General features: G+C 36.7%; 1 protein-coding gene across 19 annotated transcripts in view; it reads left to right on the top strand.

Moving 5' to 3' along the window:
• The window catches only part of MYCBP2 (MYC binding protein 2), a 282,485-nt gene that overhangs the window by 8,014 nt on the left and 251,415 nt on the right, over nucleotides 1–23,056 (top strand). For all 19 annotated transcript variants that reach the window (XM_055096857.3, XM_055096853.3, XM_063595814.1 and 16 more), the window contains exon 2: nucleotides 22,304–22,379. In XM_055096857.3, coding sequence (XP_054952832.2) covers nucleotides 22,304–22,379 — 76 coding nt within the window. The remainder of the gene's footprint in view (nucleotides 1–22,303; nucleotides 22,380–23,056) is intronic.

Raw genomic sequence — 23,056 nt, 5'->3', positions numbered from 1 at the left:
ATGCCACATTTCTTTTGATGATGTCATATTTTTGCAGGGTTGGATTTTTACTAGTTGTGATACAGATCAAGCACTGTGCAAAAATCAGTGTGGAACAGGAAAGGAGGGTGGCGTGTTCAGTCTGATTCCAAGTTTGAGAAGTTGTTCTGTGTCTAACAGGCACACATGTCATATTATCAAGTAATTGAAGTTTTTGTTTGTTTGTTTGTTTTGAGGCAGAGTCTCGCTCTGTCACCCAGGCCAGAGTGCAGTGGTGCGATCTCGGCTCACTGCAACCTCCACCTGCCAGGTTCAAGTGATTCTTCTGCCTCAGCCTCCTGAGTAGTTGGGATTACAGGCGTGTCCCACCACACTCGGCTGATTTTTGTATTTTTACTAGAGGTGGGGTTTCACCATATTGGTCAGGCTGGTCTCGAACTCCTCACCTCGTGATCCGCCTGCCTCGTTCTCCCAAAGTGCTGGGATTACAGGCGTGAGCCACTGCGCCTGGCCCAGTATTTGTAGTTTTTAAGAAGGAAATAAAAATATTTTTCTTCCAATTTATGTGTTATTTTTTCAAATGTCTACTCATTTGTTAGGACATGAATTCTTATTATTTGGATCTAACTACTTAATAAACACTACTGTTTGGTATTTCTTTTGGCCTATGAGTGCATGGAAAAATTACCGATGATGGCTGTGCATGGGCCCAATAAAAGGGTTTTCATTCACCAGTGCTGATCTAGCAACTGCTGCTGCTGAATATCCAGCCTGACAGCAGCAGAGATCAATCATCCTTCAAGCAGGCCAACCAGTCCTTATACAGTAGAAAGGACCATGATTCATTTTGATTGGATTTGAGACATATTCTGGGTCTGAATTTGTCTTTCCAGCAGGGTCTCACCCAGGACTACTGTTTGAGGGCTTGCAGGATGTTTGATCCTCTACTACAGGGATCATTTCAGAATAAGGGACCCACTGTTATGTTATGTTATGTTATGTTATGTTATGTTATGTTTTGAGACGGAGTCTTGCTCTGTTGCCCAAGCTGGAGTGCAATGGCGTGATCTCAGCTGACTGCAACCTCCGCCTCCCGGGTTCAAGCAGTTCTCCTACCTCAGCCTCCTGAGTTGCTGGGACTACAGGTGCAAATCACCACGCCCAGCTAATTTTTGTGTTTTTAGTAGAGACGGGGTTTCACCATGTGGACCAGGATGGTCTCGAACTCCTGACCTCGTGATCTGGCCACCTCAGCCTCCCAAAGTGCTGGGATTACAGGCGTGAGCCACCGCGCCCGGCCGGGACCCACTTTTATAGAATAGGAGAATCATTTGTCCCATCTTGCACCACACCGTCCAGAAGCTGATGACTTGATAGAGCAGTAAAACAGTCCTTTGATGGCACAACTGAAGATGAGATCCTGCAGCTTGGGCATGATACCCTGCAAGGGTGAGGCGCCCATTCTCCAGTGTTCCCAGTAGGAAGATCACATGAAATTAGGAGTGGCTCCGCATAGCATCACTCTGTGAATCACCTGGGCAGTTTCTGCTTCCCATCTCCATAGCTCTGATGGCAAGGGGTTAAAAGATCCTGGTTCTCAGAAGAGAAACATTTCCAACAGAGGGCGCTATGAGAATCCTGTTATACTTTAAAGTACAGCTGCCACTAGGATTTGGGGCTCCTTTTCTAAATAAAGAAGTCACCAGGCTGGGCATGATGGCTCACGCCTGTAATCCCAGCACTTTGGGAGGCCGAGGTGAGTGGATCACGTGAAGTCAGGAGTTCGAAACCAGCCCAGCCAACATGGTGAGACCCTGTTTGTACTACAAATACAAAACAATTAACTGGGCATGTTGGCGTGTGCTTGTAATCCTAGCGTGTGGTGGCGCGTGCTTGTAATCCCAGCTAATTGGGAGGCTGAGTCAGGAGAACTGCTTGAACCTGGGATGTGGAGGTTGCAGTGAGCCGAGATTGCGCCACTGCACTCCAGCCTGGGCAATAGAGCAAGACTCCATCTCAAAACAAAAAAAAAAGAAGTCACCATTTGGACAGGGTTAATGTCCTTGTTCATGTGGAGGAGGTAGGGCTGTGTTCCACAGTGGAGCATGGAGGTTTGGCACACAGGTGATCTATAAGGTGTCTCTTGGTACTTCCTTGTCCAGTGTTTGTGGTAAATGGACATGAGAAAGGCCCAGTGACCACCCCATGAAGTCAGCCACCTGGACCAACAGAAATACTAGCCATAGATTAAAGGAATCTAGAATGGCTAGTAGAGAAGAGTTGTTGATATCAATTTTACCGTCTGTAGTGGCTGGGGCTGTGGTTTGACCCACTTTCCTTCCTCTGGAAAGTTTCTCCAGGAAATGACACTCACCAGAATTCTGGAGGAACTTTTTCCATGCCTTATTTGAAGCAAGTGAATCCTAATTGTATAATAGGCGAAATATAGTGAATCCTGTATTGTGGAACCCAGAGCCCCTGCCCAGCACTGATGTGCTCAAAATTCCCCCACAACTGCTGGGAACATTGGTTGGCTACAGACTCTTCCCTAGTTCCAATATGGGCATTGCCTTTGGCAATAGGTGATGGCCCTAGGTGATGGATCATTCTTGGGGGCAGCCTGAATGAACTGGTTGATCGGGGCATTTTATGGTTTTTAGTGCTACTGTCCTAACTAGTTTAGTTTTTCCTATTTTTCAGTTGTTTGATATGAATATATAACAATACAGTTGCTTTTGAATGTTAACCTTGTATCTCTGATCTTGTTAAGCTCATTTATTAATTTTAATAGTTTTGTAAATTCCCTGGGATGTTCTGTGTAAATAATCATATTGTCTTTCTTTCTGATCTCTAGATTCCCCTACCCCTCAGCCCCTACTTTATTCCAATTACTTAATTCTTCCTTGTTTTTAATCTGAGAGAAAAACAACTACAAATTAATCTTACAGTTTTTTAAATCATTAAGTATGATATTAGCTGTAGGTGTTTCAATGGCCTCTATCAATTTGAAGATATTCCCTAGTATTCCTACTTTGCTGATAGTTTTTATTTTTTATATTTTAATTTTTTTTTTTTTTTTTGAGACAGAGCCTTGCTCTGTTGCCCAGGCTGGAGTGCAGTGGCATAATCTCGGCTCACTGAAGCCTCTGCCTCCCAGGATCCAGCAAGTCTCCTGCCTCAGCTTCCTGAGTAGCTGGGATTACAGGCACACGCCACTATGCCTGACTAATTTTTCTATTTTTAGTAGAGACGAGATTTCACCACGTTGGCCACTCTGGTCTTGAACTGCTGACCTCAGGTGATCCACCTGCCTCAGACTCTGAAAGTGCTGGGATTACAGGCGTGAGCCATTGCACCCGGCTTGCTGATAGTTTTTAATTATAAATGTGTATTGAGTTTTGTCAAATGCTTTTCCTCTACCTGTTAAAATGATCATATAGTAAGAGAACAAAAGGAAAATTGAATTACATTAATTAATTTTTGAATGTTAAATTAACTTTGCATTCCTGGGATAAAACCATCATATTTGGAATGTATTGCTGAATTTGATTTGCTGGTATTATGCTAAGAATTTTCAGGTTTATATTCATGAGGGATATTGGTCTGTAATCGGTTTTTTTTCTTTTCTTTTCTTGCTAATCCTGTCAGGCTTTAGAATTAGTTATCCTCGTCTCATAAAGTGAGTTACATAGTAATCCTACCCTACCCAGTCCTACCCAATTTTTAAAATGTTTGCGTAAGATTGTTGTTATTTCTTCTTGAATGTTTGACAGAATTCACCAGTGGCACCATCTGGTCCTGGAATTTTATTTTGGGGAAGCATTTGACAAATTCATGTTCTTTAATAGTTAGAGCGTTATTCAGATTTTCTGTTATTATTCATGTCAATTTTGGTAACTTGTATTTTTTTGGAGAAGTTCATTCATTTCATACTTCTAAGTTGTTGAAGTTTTTAGCATGAAGTTATCCATAGCATTCTTTCATTATCCTTTAAGGTCTATGGGATCTCTGATAATAACTCCCTCCTTTTTTTAAAAAAATATTTTTTAAGAGCAGTTTTAAGTTCATAGCAAAATTGAGAAGAGGGTACAGAGATTTTCCATCTATCCCTTTCCCCCACTCACGCCTAGCCTCATCCATATCAACATCCCCCACCAGAGTGGCATTTTTGTGGCCATTGTTTAACCTCCACTGACACATCATAATCACTCTCAAGTCCAGAGTTTACATTAGGGTTCACTCTTGGGGTTATACATTTTTTGGTTCAGAAAAATGTATAATGACATGTATTTATCACTGTAGTATCATACAGAATATTTTCACTGCCCTCAATATCATCTGTGCTCCACCTATTCCTGTTTCTCTGCCACTCAACCCCAGGTAATCACTTACTGTCTCCATAGTTTTGCCTTTTCCAGAATGTCATATAGTTGAAATCATACAGTATGTGGCCTTTTCAGATTGGTTTTCTTCACTTAGTAATGTGCATTTAGGTTCATTCTTTTTTTGTGTGTGAGACTTGATAGCTCATTTCTTACCACTGAATAATCCACCATGTAGATGTACCAGAATTTGTCTGTTCACCTACAATTTGGTGAATTTGGAGGACAATTGGGTCGCTTCCAAGTTTTGGCAATTATGGATAAAGCTGCTCTAAACATCTGTGTGCAGGTTTTTGTGTGGACATACATTTTCTTTTTTAGAAATTGACAAATGACATTGTATGTTTTTATAATGTACAGCATGATATTTTGAAGTACATATACATTGGGGAATGGTTAAATCTAGCGGACATGTTTTCAGCTCCTTTGGGTTAATACCAAAAACAGTGATTGTGGGATCACGTGCTAAGAGTAGGTTTAGTTTTTGTAGGAAATCACCAAACTGTCTTACAAAGTGGCTGTTTCATTTTTCATTTCCACCAGCAATAAATGAGAGTTCCTGTTGCATTAAAGCCTCGCCAACATTTGATGTTGTCTATGTTCTGGATTTTGGCCATTCTGATAGGTGTGTAGTAGAATCTCGTTGTTTTTTTTTTTCATTTCTCTGATGACATATGATGTAGAACATCTTTTCATAACGCTTATTTGCCATCTATATATCTTGTTCGGTGAGGTGTCTGTTAAGGTCTTTGCCCCATCTTTAATTGAGTTGTTTGTTTTCTTATTGTTAGAGTTTTGAGAGTTCTTGGTATTCTGTGAGGGTGTAACTGAGGAGACGGGGAAAAAAGTTCTTGGTATTTTGGATAACAGTCCTTTATCAGATGTGTCTTTTGCAAATATTTTCTTCCAATCTGTGCCTTGTCTTCTCATTCTCTTGGCATTGTCTTTTGCAGAGCAGAGGTTTTTAATTTTAGTATTCAGCTTATTAATTATTTCTTTAATGGATTGTACCTTGGTGTTGTAGCTAAAAAGTTATCTAGGTTTTCTCCTGTGTTATTTTCTAAGAGTTTTATAGTTTTGCATTTTACATATAAAGTCCGTTTTCCATTTTGAGTTAATTTTTGTGAAGGATGTAAGGTTTGTTTCTAGATTCATTTCTTTGTATGTGGTCCAAAGAACCAACTTTTGGCTTTCTTAATTTTCTCTATTATTGATCTGTTTTCTATTTCATTGGCTTTTCCATCATCATTGTAATTTATTTCTTTCTACTTTCTTTAAGTTTACTTTGCTGTTCTAATTTCTTAAGGTGGAATCCTAGGCCATTGATTTTAAATTTTTCTTCCTATATAAGTATTTAAAGCTATGAATTTTTATCTGGGCTGTGCTTTAGTTACATCCCACAAATTTTGACTGCTATATATTTGTCATTTAGTTCAAATTATTTTCCAATTTATTGTTTAAAATTATTATAACTTTCAGATATGGTGTTTTCTTACATATTAATATATTATTGTTATTACTTTCTAATATAAACCTTGTATGATTTTGATCTTTATCATTTATTGAGATTTGTTTTATTGCCCAGGATATGTTCTGTCTTGGTGATTGTATTATACACACTTGAAAAGAATGTGTTTGGTCATCTTTGGACATGAAGTTCTATAAATGTCAGTTAAAGTTGGATGATAAGTGTTGTTTGGATGTTTATGTTTTTATATTTAAAGTTTCTCCTCTTAGGCAACTAGTATAGAACCTTGCCCTTAAAAAAAGAAATCCACTATCAATCTTTGCCTTTCAATTGGAGTGTTTAGATTATTAATATTTAATATGATTAATTATTGACATATTTACCATATCAACAGTGATAGGTCTGCCACTTTATTGTCTTCTGTTTCTCTTTTTTTGTTCCTTTCTTCCTCCTTTTCTGCTTCTTTGGGATTATTTTTTGGGATTATTGGGAGTATTTCATTTTAGTTGCTCTATTGGTCTTTTCAGCGATATCTCTTTGTATTTACTTTTTTTATGCCCTAGGGATTACAGTATGCATACCTAACTTTTTACAGGCTACTTAGGGTTATTATTATACTAATTCACTTAAAACACAGAAACCTTGCAACCATACAGATCCTTTTATTCTCCCCTCCCCCAGAGACCTTTATGTTATAGTTGTCATGCATACTATACTTGGCAAACATCACCAAACAATGTTATAGTTTTTGTTGTCGACAGTCATGTGTACTTTATAGAACTTAGAGGAAAAATCTAGTATTTTGTGTTTTCCTATATATTTATTGTTTCTATTGCTCTTTCTTCATTCCTGAAGATGCAGCATTTCCTTTCAGCCTAATGTTGACCTTAGCTTTTCTAGCAGATCAGTCTGCTGGGGATACATTCTCTTTGTTTTTCTTTGAGAATGTATTTATTTTACTTTCATTCCTAAAGGATATTTTAGGTGGATATATAATTCCGAGTAGATGCTTGCTTCCTTGAGCACCTTAATGATGCCATTTAGCTGTCTTTTCACTTCTCTGATTTCTGGTGAAAAATCTTTGTAATGTAAACCTTATTCCCCTCTATGTGGTGTGTAATTTTTTTCTAGCTGCTTTCAAAAATTTTTTCTTTGTTTTTGGTTTTCAGCAGCTTAATATGATGTGTATCTAGTCATTTTCTTTAAGTTTATCCTCTTTGAAGAGTACTGAGCTTCTCAAATCGGTAAATTTTTGGCTTTCACTAAGTTTAGAATGTTTTCTACCATTGTGTCTTTCTTCTGACCTTACAAAATTCTAGTGGCAATTATGATAAAACTTTTGAGATTGTTTCACAGGCCTCTAACTGTTCAGTCTCCTATCAATTTTTTTTCTCTGTTTTTCAGATGAGGTTATTTTTATTGATACACGTTCAGGTTCACAGACTCTTTTCTCCCATCTCCATTTTCTTATTGAGTCCAACCAGTGAACTTTTTATGTATTGTTTATTTCACTTTTAACATTTACATTTGGTTCTTTAAAAAAAAAAACAAAACAAAACAACAACAAAAAAAAACTTCTCTTTCCCTGCTGAGAACCTCTTTCCATTCCATTCAGTTGTCCTTGTCTTTCCTCAATGTAGCATATTTATAGTGGTTGCCTTCCAGTCATTGTTGGATAATTACAACATGTGCATCGTCTTAGGGTTGGCATCTTTTGATTGTCTCTTCCCTTGAAGTTGTTCACATTTTTCTTGTGTTTTGCATTGTGAGAATTTGGGATTGTATCTTGGACATGGTTAATGTTATGTTTTGTAAACTCTAGGGTTTATTATAATTCTCTGGAGGATGTTGTGTTTTTTGTTGTTTAGGGGATCCCTTTCGTGTCTTACTCTTTTTCAGGACTTCTTACCCATTTTCCATCATATCAGTTTCTTTTCTCAGTTCCTCTGGCCAGAAAGAGTTTTAACTTGGAATTTTAACTTTTGGGTTGTAGCCCTGTAATGCAGTGATCTCTTCCTGGCCTTCAGGCAAAGCTGTTAGTGAAAGGAGAAAAACAACCAAACTGGGAAATTTACTCTTCTGTGAATCACTTTTCCAAGTTTTGACTCCCCTCCAGAATTTGCTTTTATTTGTTTTTCAGAGTCCTGAAGTACTTTTTTTGTCTTTTTAAAAATTTTGCCCAAAGTAGTTGTAAACAGTGGGGAAAATAGGCTGTTTTGGGGTTTATGCCAATGTACTGGAACCAGAACTCTCTTATCTGGCTTTTAAAAAAGATTTTCCCTTTTATTGATTTTTAGCAGCTTGACTGTATTGTACCTAAATATGGTGTGTGTGTGTGTGTGTGTGTGTGCATGCGCACGCACACACGTCTGTGTCTCTGTGTGTGTGTATCCTGCTTGGTATCCTTTCAGTTTGTTAGATCTGTGTGATGTCAATTTTTATTTAACTTGCAAATTTTGGCCTTTATTTCCTCAAATATTATTTCAGACTCAATTTCTTATTTCCTTCTGGGAATCCAATTATATACATATGATACTATTTGATATCATATGTGTCTATAATCATATATGTGACATATTTATATGACCAGATAGTAAATAACTTAGACTTTATGGGCCATAGAGTCTCTGTTGCAACTATGCAGCTCTGTTCTTTAGTTTGAAAGCAACCACAGACAATATATATAAATGGATAAGCATGGCTGTGTTCCAATATAACTTTATTTACAAAGATAGACAGGAAGCTGTTTTTGGCATGTAGACTATAGTTTGCTGACCCCTGAGTAGGTGGTAATCGTTGCTGGAGCTACATTGTGAATTCAGGGAATCAAAGAAGCGCAAAACAGAAATGTTGGAAATAACTACAATGTAGGTAGCGGGGTGCATAAAAATGAGGAGGTAGGAGATATGGCTGGAAAGATATGTTAGGACTAGGTTATTATGTTCCCTGTATTGCTTTATTTGAAAATAGTATGGAACAATCATAGGGTATTTTTTGTTTGTTTTCTTTTTTTTGTTTGTTTTTTTGAGACGGAGTCTCACTCCGTTGCCAGGCTGGAGTGCAGTGGGGCGATCTTGGCTTACTGCAACCTCCGCCTCCTGAGTTCAAGAGATTCTTCTGCCTCGGCCTTCTGCATAGCTGGGACTACAGGCACCCACCACCACGCCCAGCTAATTTTTGTATTTTTAGTAGAGATGGGATTTCACCATCTTGGCCAGGATGGTCTTCATCTCTTGACGTCGTGATTTGCCCGCCTCGACCTCCCACAGTACTGAGATTACAGGCGTGAGCCACTGCGCCCAGCCAATCATAGATTTTTAAGCAATGTAATGGTAGAGTTAAACTTTCAATTTATAAAGATAATCTCTAGTAGTGTTATAGAGGATGAATGAAAAGGAGCAGATCTGCAAAGCAGGGCTACCTTTAAAGAGGCAGTTGCAGTAACTCTAACCAGTGAAAATAAATGCTGAGAAAAGATAATGGGAATAGATGGAATAAAGTGGATTTAATGATATATTTAGCAGGTGACTAGATCTCAAGTGCAAATATAATAATGACTTTCATCTAGATAGAAAGGGAGGAAGAGCTAGTTTCTCAAGAGTCCATTCTTGGGATTCTTCTCTCTGAATTTTCTTCTTTGGTTGTCTCAGGCTTATGATTTCAGATATGCATTTGACTTCCTGGTCTGTGGTTTTTAGATAAAACCTCTTTTCTTAAGCTCTAGCCTGTATTTTGAAAAGTCTACTGCTAGGATTCTCTCAGTCCTGTTCAGATACATTATGTTCAGTATATTCAAAGTCTCCTCGTGAACATACTGTCACTCACAAACTGCCTCTTTTCCTTTAGGCCAGTGAAACCGAAGTCTGAGATAGGTTCTTGAGGTTGGCAATAAGAAATTATAATGAGCCAACACCCACTCACTTCACCTCCTTTTTTCAGGAGGCAGGGAGAAGTCACATTTCAGTGGGAAAGTGAGGCTGGACATGGGAGTATTTAGAAATAGTGTTTAATAATGTTTAAAGGGAAAGAAGGAAGGCAGTAGCTTAAGGAAGGAGACAAATAATTAATCTTTTGGATTAGATAACCTGTAGGAGATGTTCTTAGTGTCCTAGCCATATCCCTTTGGCATCCATTTGCATACTGTCTTCTGCAAACATCTATGACTATCTGCCTGAAAAGAAACACACTTGGCCTGTGTGCAGAGCAACTCACACGCGCCAGAGAGTTAATGCCTTCAGAAAAACTTTCCACCAGTGATGGATGGGGAGTTGATAGATAAATACCTTTGTCTCACCTGCATTTAGGATAACTGAGCCATGTTTTCTGCCATCTACCAGAGTTCTCCACTGGTTCAGGCCCTAGTTCCCCATCAGGGTAACTGGCTTCATAATATGTCCTTTCTTGACTTCCTTCTTTTCCCTGTTTTACTTTTGTTTTACCTACTGGTGTTTTTCCTGGGATCACCTCTCAAAATAACTACTGCACTTGAATTCTTGAATTGAAGTCTGCTTCTGGGGAAACCCAAACCAAGGTAGACATTTGAATTTGGCATGGGAATAATAATAAAAATGTGTTTAGCACTTACTAAATACCAGGCATAATTCTAAGTGTGACGTCATCCAGTGGGAGAGGTACTGTTTTCACCCTATTGTATGGATGAGAGAACTGAGGCACAGAGAGGTTAAAGTAACGCCAAGATCACAGTGCTGGTAAATGACAGAGCTTGTATTTGAACCCAAGTCATTTGTTTCTAAATTCTGTACTCTTAACCTATCTTGACATAGCAGGCTGAAGGAAAAGGGCAAGGATAGTAAAAAAGAGAGAGAGAATGGGAATAATTAATAGAGTAAGGCCCTGGGTTAGAGATCATTTCAAGATGGGTGGAAGAAAAGCAAAGGGAGTACATTTGTAATGGTGTCTCTATTTTATTGGTTAAATAGATGGTTAGATTCTCTGCTCTGAGTTGATGGGTAGGGGAGGGATTTTGAAGTAGCTGGAAAGGTTCTAGATTTTTATGGTAGATGTACCTTGATAGAGAACTTAACTGGCTCTAGACCAGCAGTCTAATGATGTTCAGTAACTCCAATAGCTATTATTGTTTAGGGTTGTTATAGCTTATTGAACAAGGTTTGTAACTAACCAGTATAGAAGTGAATATAGAACATGAGCAGATAGCTCACATTAGAAGTGATATATGTAGTAAAGACTTAAGGGACAGGAAGAGGAAGAAAAAGGAGCCAGTAAAGAAGACTGAGAAGGAACCACCATCAGAGGTAGAAGGAACACTAAAGTAGAGGTTCTAGAAGCTGGCGGGACAGGGGGCAGGGATGTAAAGAAGTAGGCACTGTTTGGTAGTTATCGTATGTAGGAGAATGTGAAGGATAAAGACTGAAGATGGGCAGTTGAATTGGCTACTAGAAAGTCTGTGGTATTGAGAAGTCTCATAGACTTGCATGAGTTTGATAGTAAGGTGTTAAAAAAGTTCAATACAATGAAGTTGTTTTTTTTTGTTTTTGTTTTTGTTTTTGTTTTTGTTTTTTTTTGAGACAGGGTCTCACTTTGTCATCCAGGCTGGGGTGCAGTGGCATGACCATAGCTCAGTGCAGCCTCTAACTCTTGGACCAAAGCGATCTTCCCACCTCAGCCATCTGAGTAGCTGGGACTACAGGCACATGCCACCGTGCCTGGCTATTTTTTTTTTTTTTAATAGAGATGGGGTCTTGCTATGATGCCCAGGCCAGGACCATTTTTTTCTTCAAGAAATTTAGTGATGAAGAGGGATAGAGGATTACTTAAACTTTTTTCCCCTTTTGAATTGGAGAATGACAGTAGGCCTCTAAGGTTAGAAACCACAGAAAAAAAGCATAAAGGGTAAACAAAGAGAGGGATGTATGGTTGAGCAAAATCTCAAGGATGGTGAATGAAATGGGATCTGGTGTATGAGAGGAAGTGCATACTTGGATAGAGTAAGAGCTGTCTCTTTTGGGATGGGGGAAGGAGGAAGTTTCAGATTTGAAAAGGTCTCAGGGACATATTTTTAGCCTTTTTATGTTTCTGTGAAGAATTCCAGATTTTTTTTCTGATCTGTTTTCTAGATCTTAAATTTTCTATTCAGCTGTGTCCTGTACACTTAAATCCACCTATGGAGTCTGTAGTGTCAGTTATTTTTCATGTCTAGTTTGATTTTTTTTCAAATGTGCTTGGTTGTTCCCCATTCCCTGCAGATATTTTAATGATAGTCTTTTATTTCTTTAAATTTGATACACATGTTCTTGTTGCAATCTTTCCGAAAATCCCACCATCTGAAGTCTATATAGGTGTCTTTCTGTTGCCTAGTTCTGCTGTTCTCACTCAGAGTGCCTTGTATCTCTGTGTTCTTAGTGATTTGCTTGCTCTCATTCCTCTTGTTGTTCTCTGAGGCCTGGGATGAATAGATTGTATTCATGATATCATTAGAAAGTGTTACAGTTTTACAATTGCTTCAAGGCTTGAGTTTCCCTGGCCTACCTAGGCTATGTTTACTTAAGAGTACAAATATGAGGCAGGGTCTATAGCCACAGCTTTTCAGAGAGTTCTCTTCCCCTCACTTATGCTCCCTTCCATATTCCCCTACCCTTTTTTCTTTTTCCTTCTGCTGCTCTGCCCATTGCCAAGGTAGCTTTATTTATAGTCCTCCCCCCATGTGAAGACTTCCAAATAAGATCAAGAGACTGAAGCTATATATAAGAAATTTGTTTTCATCTCTCCCCTAAATCAAGTTGAACTGTTAAAATCTCTTTCTTATTACTAATTAGTTGGCTAGGTTAAGTAAATAAAAGTTTTCTACTTAGTAATGAGATAACTATTCCTCCCTAATTTATTCATTGATGCTTGAACATGATAGGAGTATCATTACATTAATTACACAGAATGAGTCTGGCTTCTATGGAAAAGCTTCAGTTTACATAAGGTGCTTCATAGATTGATTTTTAAAAGTTGGTCTTGTATCCAGTGACCTTGATAATTCCCTTGTTAATTCTTTATTTGTGGATTATTTTGTATTTTCTATAAATATAATTATCTACAAATAAAAAATGCTTTACTTTTAATTTTTAACCATTATGACTTTTATTTCATTTGCATCACTTACTGACCTTCAATATTGTGTTAACAGAAGTGGTGATAGTACAAATCCTTGCATTTTCCTCCTGTGCTTAAGTGGAAATACTTAATTTTTCAACATTCAGTATAGTTGAATACACTGTTAAAAGTAGGTTTTTTATAGATAATCTGTATTAGATTAAGTAAAATCTGTTCCTGGTTCACCAAGGAGTTTCATCACTAGTGGTTGTTGAGTTTTAAAAATACTTTTTCTGTTTCTATTGAAGTGATCATATGTTTTGTTTCTTTTGTTCTGTTATTATATTGAATTATGTTGATTATGTATTTATTCTTTCCACATGTTGTTAGACAAAATTATTTGTAGGTAAATGGCTCTCTCTTTTTTTAAAAATAAAAGGGGTAATACACATACCATAAATTCACCCTTTTATACAACTTATTGGTTTCCAGTATATTCACAAAGTCATACAACTAAACATTTTTGTCTCTCCATAAATCCCAAAGCTATTAGCAGTCAGTTTCTATTCTCCTTTCTATCAGTTTTTGGCAACTACTACTTCCTGTTTTTATGAATTTGCCTACCTAGACATTACATATAAATGGAATTATACAATTTATGACCTTTTGTTGCCATTGTTTCTTTCACTTAGCATAATGTTTTCAAGGTTCATCCATGTTGTAGCATGAGTCAGTACTTCATTCTTTTTTTATGGGTAAACAACATTCTCTTATATGGAAGTGCTACACTTTATACATTCATTAGTTGGTGAGCATTTGGGTTGTTTCTGTTTTTTGGCTGTGCAGTATTTTTGCTTCTATGTTCATAGGAGATATTGGTCTGAAATTTTTGTATTTTGAAATGTTCTCTTCAAATTTTGATATCAGAGTTATGCTTGTCTTATGAGTTGGGAAATGTTTCTTCTTTTTATATTGTCTAAAAGAGTCTAACGTTGATAATGTTTGAAAGAACTACCAGTGAATTTTTAAAGTATTTGGAAGAATTCACCAACAAAGCCATCCGAGTCTAGAGTTTTCTTTGTGGATAGATTTTGATTAGGGATCCAGTTTTTTTTCAATATATAGAAGACTATTCAGATATTACATTTTTTTCCCTTGTTTAATGTTGAGAAGTTACATTTTTTCAAGGAATTTATCCATTTTATTTGTCAAATTTATGGGCAGCATCTGTAGTGATGTCTCCTTTCTTATTTCTCGTATTGGTAATTTGTGCTTTTACTTTTGCTCTAGGTTTATTATATTTATTTCATTTTATTTTAAAATATTTGCTATATATTTAATTCACAAATAATTGTACTTATATATGGGGTATAATATGATATTTTGATACGTGTTTACAATGTGTAATGATCAAATCAGGATAATTAGCATATTTATCACCTCAGACATTTATCATTTTATCATTTCTTTGTCATGAGACCATTCAAAATCCTCTCTTCTAGCTGTTTGAAGTTGTATAATACATTGTTGTTTATGATAGTCACCCTGTGGTGCTATATAACACTCAAACTTACTCCTACTTTCTAGCTCTGATTTTGCATCCATTAGCCAACCCCTGGCTACTCTTCAACAACTCTTCTACTTTCTACTTTTATGAGATCAACTTTTTTAGCTTCCACATATGAGTAAAAACATGCCATATTCATCTTTCTTTGCCTGGCTTCTTTAACTTAAGATAATGTCCTCCAGGCTCATCCACGTTGCTGCAAATGACAGAATTTTACTCTTTTTTAATCACTAAATGGTATTTCATTGTGTATATATATCACATTTTCTTTATCCATTCATCTGCTCATGGAAACGTAGGTTGATTCCACATCTTGGCTATTGTGAATAGTGTAGCAGTGAACATGGGAGTTCTGAATCTTTTCAACATATGGATTTTTTTCCTTTGGATATACACCCAGTAGTGGAATTGCTGGATCATATGGTAGTTCTGTTTTTAGTTTTTTCAGGAGCCTCCATTCTATTTTCCACAATGGTTGTACTAATTCACATTCCCATCAACAGTGTAGAGTTCTACTTTCTCCACATCTTCAATAGCATTTATTTTTTGTCTTTTTGTTATGTATACTAATCTTTTCAGAGAACCAATTTTTGGCTCCTTGATAACCTCTATTGAATGTCTGCTTTCCATTTCATTGGTATCTACTCTTATTTTTATTTCCTTTCTACTACATATTTTGCATTTAATTTGTGGTTTTCTTTCTAGCTTCTTGAGTTGTAAGTCTAGATAATTTACTTTCAGTGTTTTTTTTTTTTCAGTATATGCATTTATGTGTATGCAAAAGGCGATGCATTTTGTGGAAGTACTGCGTTAGCAGCATTCTACCAATTTTGTTATGTCAAATTTCATTTTCATTTTATGGAAAATATTTTCTGATTTCCATTGTGACTAGTTCTTTGACCCATAGTTTATTTAGAAGTCTTGTTTTTTTGATTGCCAAACATTTGGGAATTTCTTAGTTGTTTGTTTTTTTTAATTTCTCGTTTAATTTTTCCATGACCAGAGAATTACCTTATCTTTCAGTCCTTGGAAATTTGTTTAGACTTGGTCTGTGGTCCAGCATATTATCTATTTTGGTAAATGTTCTATATGCACTTGAAAAGAATATGTATTCTATTGTTGTTGGATATGTTTCTGTATGTATGCCAATTAGGTCAGATTGATTAATCATGGTTTGTTTGTTTGTTTTGAGACGGAGTCTCGCTCTGTCGCCCAGGCTGGAGGACAGTGGTGTGATCTCCGCGCACTGCAACCGCCACCTCTTGGGTTCAAGCGATTCTCCTGCCTCAGCCTCCTGAGTAGCTGGGATTACAGGTGCGTGCCACCACGCCCAGCTAATTTTTGTATTTTTAGTAGAGACGGTATTTCACCATGTTGGTGAGGCTGGTCTCGAACACCTGACCTCATGATCCACCTGCCTTGGCCTCCCAAAGTGCTGGGATTACAGGCATGAGCCACCGCGCCTGACCGATTAATCATGTTTTCAAGTTTTTCTATGTCAGTGCTGTTTTGGTCTCTACTTGTTCTATCAATTACAGAGAGGTATGTTAGAACTTACTCTTTCAATTGTGGATTTGTATTTTCCCATTTTACTTCTGTCAATTTTACTTTATATTTTGAAGCTGTGTTACTGGATGCATTCAAATTTAGGAGTGTTATGATTTCCTAATGATTTGACCCTTTTGCCATTTAGAAATGCTCTTTTCATTTCTTTTAATACTGTTGCCTTAAAAATTACTTTTTCAAATATTAAAATAGCCACTCCAACTTTTTTTGGGACACTGGAGAGTGTGCTTGAGATACATCTTTTTCTGTCCTTTTAGCATGTATCCTTTCATTTAAAATTATGATATTACAGTTATTAAAGGAAGACTTTCCTTCAGGATTTCTTGTAATATTGGTCTCTTGACAGTGAATTATGTCAGCTTTCATGGATCTAAAAACATCTTTATTTTTGTCTTCATTCTTACAGGATACTTTTAGAATCCTTTATGTGAATTATATCAGCTTTCATGGATCTAAAAACATCTTTATTTTTGTCTTCATTCTTAAAAGATACATTCTTAAAGGTTACATGATTCCAGGTTACTTTCTCCCACCTCTAACCCCCATCCCTCCACTCTACCACCTCCCCCTCCCCACCCCCCAGCACTTTTCAACACAAAGAATGGAAACTATCAATTTTATTGTTCCTTTAAGCATATCTCTTCTCTGGCTGCTTTAAAGATTTTCTCTTTATGCTTTGCTTTTAGCAATATGACCATGCTGTGCCTAGGTATGCTTTTCTTTGGATTTTCCTGCTTAAAGTTCCCTGAGTTTCTTGAATCTCTCAGTTGATTTCTTTCTTCACTTTTGGGAAATTGTCAGTAATTATCTTGTCATATATTGCTTTTGTTCCATTCTTTTTTCTCTCTTTCTGGGATTCCAATTATATGAATATGAGACCATCTGACTTTGTCCCACATGTCTCGTTCTCTGTTTGGTTCATCCCATTTTTGTTTCCGTGACTGAATTCTGTTATTTATTTATTTATTTATTTTTGGCCTGTTTGCAAGTCTGTGAAACCTGTTTTTCTGTAACTTACTCTGCTTTTAAAATCATATGAGAAGTTCTTAATTTCAGATGTTTATTTTTCAGTTTCAGAATGTCCACTTGGTTCTTTTTTTATAAATTATGTTGAAAATTGCCAATTGCATTATTTTACACATATTGTTAATCTCTGCATCTCAGGTACTTGCCTCCTAACGTTAATATCTGGGTTTTCTGTGAGTCTGACTAATTTTCTGGTTTTCTCTTGATTATGTGTCTGCCACATATTTTGCTTCTTTTGATGTCCCTTAATGTGTTTACTTAGTGTCCCCAAACTAGACTAACACTGTGTATGAATGAACATGATTTTCTTTCAGATCATGTGTTTTCTCCTAGAGAGGTGTGCTCTTTGCTGTGTCAGACAGATAGAATGAGGAGTTTGATTATCTCAATCCAGTGAGGGATTACATAGACCGCTCCCTCCCTCTACTAGGATTCTGTCTTCTTACGGAAGTTTTCTCTTCCCTTTTGACCCAGCCTCTTTTTTTTTTTTTTTTTTTTTTTGAGATGGAGTCTTGCTCTGTAGCCCAAGCTGGAGTGCAGTGGCGCGATCTTGGCTCTTGGCTCATCACAACCTCTGCCTTCCAGGTTCAAGCGATTCTCCTGCCTCCGCCTCCCGAGTTGCTGGGATTGCAGGCGTGCACCACCATACCCAGCTAATTTTTTGCATTTTTAGTAGAGATGGGGTTTCACCATGTTGGCCAAGCTGGTCTCGAACTCCTGACCTCAAGTAATCTGCCCGCCTCAGCTTCCCAAAGTGCTGGTATTACAGGTGTGAGCCACCGCGCCCAGCCTTGACCCAGCCTCTCTATCATCCTTCAGTGTTCCAGTTACATTTCTGAGGAGATATACCACTGGGAAAGCTGTCTATGTATCTGGAGCTTTTCTAGATTCCAGTCTGTCATTTCAGCCCACATGGGCATCTAAAGCACTACTAGTCTCTTGTTTCCTTTATTAGAGTTCCTCTGCTTAAGCCAAGCTCAGTCCTTACTCATGCCCAAACTCTGCAATTACCCCCATGGAAGAACAAGCCAGTGGTCTCAGCTGCCTTGGAAGTGCTCTTCCACCTCTGGATTTTTTGTTCTTTTAGTCCTCATTGCTTCCACAGCTTTCTTGCGTTGGTTAGTCTGGTCTTTGAAGCAGGCGCATTGGCCTGCCTCCTATCTAATCACTTACTTTAGGGAAGTGGAAGTCAGAAGTTTATCTTTATAAAAAGAAAAGGCAGATAATTTTAGGAGTGCTTATTTTTATAAGCATAGTGATGTTTTGAATAGTTTTATCTGTGTTGCATACTCATAGCTATAAAGCATTTTTTTCCTTTCTGATATGGGCCTGTTTATCAAAATATGCCCCAGATCTGGGGCGAGCAAACAAAGACCCACAGACCAATGAGGCCCAATTCTTGTTTTTATGTAGCCTGTGAACTAAAAGTGGTTTTTACATTTTTAAAAGGTTGAAAAGAAAATAAAAAAGGAAGAGAATGTTTTGTGAGCATTATGTGAAATTTGGAAGTTTTATTGTAATATATGCACACTCCTCTCTTTATGTGCTGCCGATGGCTGCTTTCGTGCTGTAACCATTGAGTAGTTGCAACAGAGATCTTGTGACTCACAAAGTGTAAAATATTTGCTGTGTGGCCCTTTGCAGAAAAAAATTCCCTATTCCTGCTTTACATCACAGGCTCAGGAATTTTTTATTTCTTATTACTAAGAGAAATTAAGCAAAAGATTGAAACCATTTCATTCCAGAAGTTCTGTAAATTTGGATTTATTAAAATCTTAGCATTTTAGAGGATTTACAAGGAACCTCAGTCTCCATCTCTTTATTTTGCAAATGAAGCAGATTTGAGTGAAAGAGGTTTTAAAATTATGACTACATTTTTGGTATAAAGTATACTCAGTAATAAGCTGATAGAGAAACTATTGATCTATATCACTGAACAATTTGCAAAATTGATTTGTTCTTATATTGCAGAAGTATTTGGTTTTTCTTAAACAGTGTAGCTCCTAAGAAAATATTTTTGGAATTTTTAAAGTAAATATTTTAAGATAAATATTTAAGGCATGTTAATAGCCTTTTCCTTTTATTGTCAACCACAATTCTTTCAAATCTCATGGATATGACGTTATTTTTGTGAGAAGACTGAAAGTCTTACAGGACCAATTCCAGACATTCTTCATTAAGCTTCGATTGATTTAGAATATAAAGCCCTAAATCATCAGAAATTCCAAGGTAAATTGTTAATGTGTAAGACTGGTTTTTAGAGTTTCTCTTTTATATTCCCATCCTCAGATATCGTGAAAGGTTTAAGCTTAGTTCTCAAATATAGAGATATAATGGTGTGTTATATTACTAGCAAATGGCATTTTTAAATTTTCCAATGTTGAATACAAATTTTATTTATATAATTTTCAACTTATTACTGGCTCTTTTAGAAAACCTCTACCTCTTCCTCTGCAAACCAAATCAACAACAACAACAAAAAACACAGTAAAAGTCATTTATAATTAATTTGGGAATAGCTAGTTCTTGGATGGCCTGTACTTAAGAATTGATGGGTTCAGATTCATAAGAATTGTTACAACCAATTAAATGCCATCATGCATAGAAAGAAGTATTTTAGAAATGTACGTAAAGTCATTTGAACTTTAAAGAAGTTCCATTAGATAAAACAGACACAAACATTGGTCTCTAATTGGGAAAATTTGAGTCAGTTATAACTTGTCTTTAGGAAATCTATCTGAATTTGGATTTATATATTCTACTTCTCTGAAAATTGGTTTGGAATAAATTTTGATGCTTTTATAAGTTATATAGAAGGGGCTAACCTCTTAGTAGTTATGTATTCCTGTTGCTCAAATACCTGATTTCACTCAGATAATCTTTAATATAAAGGAAAGTTGGTTTCCTAAATAGTATGAAGAATACTTATTGTATTTTATTTATTTATTTGTTCATCTGATATTTATTGACCATCCATGATGCTTCACATTGATGCAGGTGCTGAAAGTACACAGTTGAAATAGACATTCGTCATGCCCTCACAATGCTAGTAGTTGAGTAGATTCTATAAGCAGGTATATGTATTTATGTTTAGCATTTGGCACTGTTAATCTTTGTCTTTCTGTTTACTTTTATGGCATACTATCTTGTGGAAATCTCATCCACATACATAGTTTCCATGACCTCCTTTGTACTAAAGTCTGTGCAAAATAATCCCAAGGATAACTCCTTAGTGGGCCTTTCTGGCTAGAGATGCTTTAAGTGCACTCATGTGTCGATACCATAGATGTAGATACCTTATTTTAATCTCTGAGTAAGGCATGTAGCTGTAGCTCTCAACTTGCTCATTTCTCCCCTTCCTCACTCTTTCTCTTATACTTTCTCTTTCTCTTAAAATACTTGTTGAGTACTATATCCCAGGAACTTTTCTGGACAGAGGCTAGAGTAGTGAACAAGAAAGACAGGGCCCCTGCACTATTGGAGCTTTTAGCTTGGCGAGGAAGCAATACATTAAACAGTTCCATACATAATTACAGTTATTGGCTGTATAATGAAACATAAATATACGATGAATGAGAGTGTATATTAGGGAAACTTATCCAGTGTGGGGAGTTAGACTTAAGTGACACTTATGCTGAGACCTCGAAGATAAGTAATGGTTAGCAGGAGAAGACGTGGTAGAGAATTTCAGGAAGAGGGAAAACCTTTGTGAAAGTTGTGATGAAGCTTAACAGGTTCAGACAACTGAAAGAATATCCTTCTTGCTGGAGTATGATGAATCAGGTGGAAAAGAATGCAAAATGAGGCAGGAGAGATTGATGGAGGTCAGTTATTGGAAGAGGATCTTTTAAACGATGTCGGTGCTTTTGGACTTTATCTTAAGAGAATTGAGAAGATACTGATTTTTAAGCTGGGGAATTATCCATTCAGGTTTGTGTCTTTAAAAGTTGAGTTAGGTTCCTATGTGAAGAATGGATTGAAGGGTATCGATGTGCAGAAATGAGTTAAGCTTTTGCAGTGGTCCAGGTAAGAGGTGGTGGTAACCTAGTTTATTAACATTGCAGCAGTAAAGATGGTGTGGACAGATTCAAGAACTGTTTAGGAGATATAATTGACCAGATTTTGTGATTATTTTGATTTCAAGAGTGAAACTGAAGGAAATGTCAAGGATAACATTTTCATCTGCTTGTTACTCTTGTCTATTTGTTGACATTTTGGTATTTTGAAGTTAAACATCTTCAAAATCAAACCGATTACTTTTTTTCCAGCAGGCTAACTCTTCCTTCTAACTTCTCTATTTTTAAGAGTGACATTGTCTACCTCCAGGTGACCTAGGCTTAACATTTTTCTCTTTTGTCACTGCTGTTACTAAATTAGTTACCAAATCTTAAGGACTTGACGACCCCTTCAGCATCTAGAACAACCTCCTCCCCTTCGCTCTCCCCCCATTCCCTCTTCCCCCCAACTTCATCCTTTTTTCTTTATTACAGCAGTAGTATCCTCTTGTTAGATCACTAAACTGTGCTTTCCATTCAAGTCTCTGAGCTCCTTGGGGACAAGAACTGTCTTTTTCATTTTGTGTCTTTACTACTTTGCATCTCAGCATGGTGAACATAAAACATATTAAGTGAAATGAAAATAAAATGTTTTCCTTGCTTCTTGTTTCTTGCACCATAATTCTTATTCTTTATCACATATTTTTTTCTGTTTCTCAAAAGTTATTCAGGGGCTTCCTTTTGCTTAAAGAATAATTTGGTCTTAGGACTATGTGATAATGAATGTATCCAGACTGGCTGCTGGAGACATAAAGTATATGAGCTGGGGATTTTCCTATAGTAGTTTAGTAAAAAGTGGCTCTTAAGTCCCTTTGCACCGTAGCCCTCACTACCAAAAAGAGCAGATTTTTTTTCTTGGAAACATCACTGATATTTGTAAACATCCCACTATGGATAAAGTATAAAACACTTCATTTGATGCCTTTTTAATGTTTTAAGTTTATGTATGTTTTTGCAGAATTCAAATTTTTATTATCATTTAATATATATTGTATATTGCTTAGCTGCCCCGTGTTATCTTCTCAATAGCTACTTTATATGTTAGTATCTTATATGTGTATGTAAAGTATATTGTTTCACATAAAGAAAGTTTGCAAGAAAAAGATCCAAATGTCTACTTTGGAAATACCCATTTTTGATAGCTTTGTATGTCCTAATATGAACATTCATATTTTTTTCCCATTTTTCTTTTAATATTTAGGAATAAGAAAATTTTAAATAAGAAGAAATTGAAAAGAAAACAGAAGAGCAAATCAAAAGTGAAGACAAGAAGCAAGGTAAAGCTGCTGGTAATTGATAAGGAATAGGACTTTTTCATATGGTGATTTGAATAAAAATGCCAAGATTAAAAAATATAATTAAACCATTTTATTAGTATATGCTGAAGTAATTTTGTAAAAGCCCTTTATGATTTGGTTCCTCTTTTAGTTTCATCTTTCTTTTGGGTGTTTCTTTTCTTTCTTGCCTTTTTTTTTCTTTTTTGAAACAGGGTTTTGTTTTGTCACCCAGGCTGGAGTCCAGTAGTTTCCTGGGCTCAAGTGATCCTTCCACCTCAGCCTCCCGAGTAGCTGGGACTACAAGTAAATGCCACCACACCCAGCTAATTGTTAAATTTTTTGTAGAGACAGGGTCTCACGGTATTGGCCAGGCTTGTCTCGAACTCATGGGCTCAAGCAATCCTCTCATCTCGGCCTCCCAAAGTACTGACATTGCAGACGTGAGCCACTGTGCCCAGCCTATTTCTGGGAGTTTCTTGACCAGTAGCCTGGAAGTTAATATCTGGATGTTGAAAATTATTTGCTATTTATTCTTATTATCTTTGATCAGTCCTTTGGGGGAACATATCCATTTCTGTTCTCTTTTTTCAATCTGACTACAGGTACTAGAAACTTGAGTAAAATTAGCTTGTAAACTGGGACTTGGATTTGGGTTCATCATATGCCTTTCTTGACAG

The sequence above is a fragment of the Pan paniscus genome, chromosome 14, assembly GCF_029289425.2.
Source record: "Pan paniscus chromosome 14, NHGRI_mPanPan1-v2.0_pri, whole genome shotgun sequence".
Classification (NCBI taxonomy): Eukaryota; Metazoa; Chordata; class Mammalia; order Primates; family Hominidae; genus Pan; species Pan paniscus.
The sequence above is the reverse complement of the archived record's forward strand: the minus strand, read 5'-3'. Positions and strand labels throughout refer to the sequence as shown.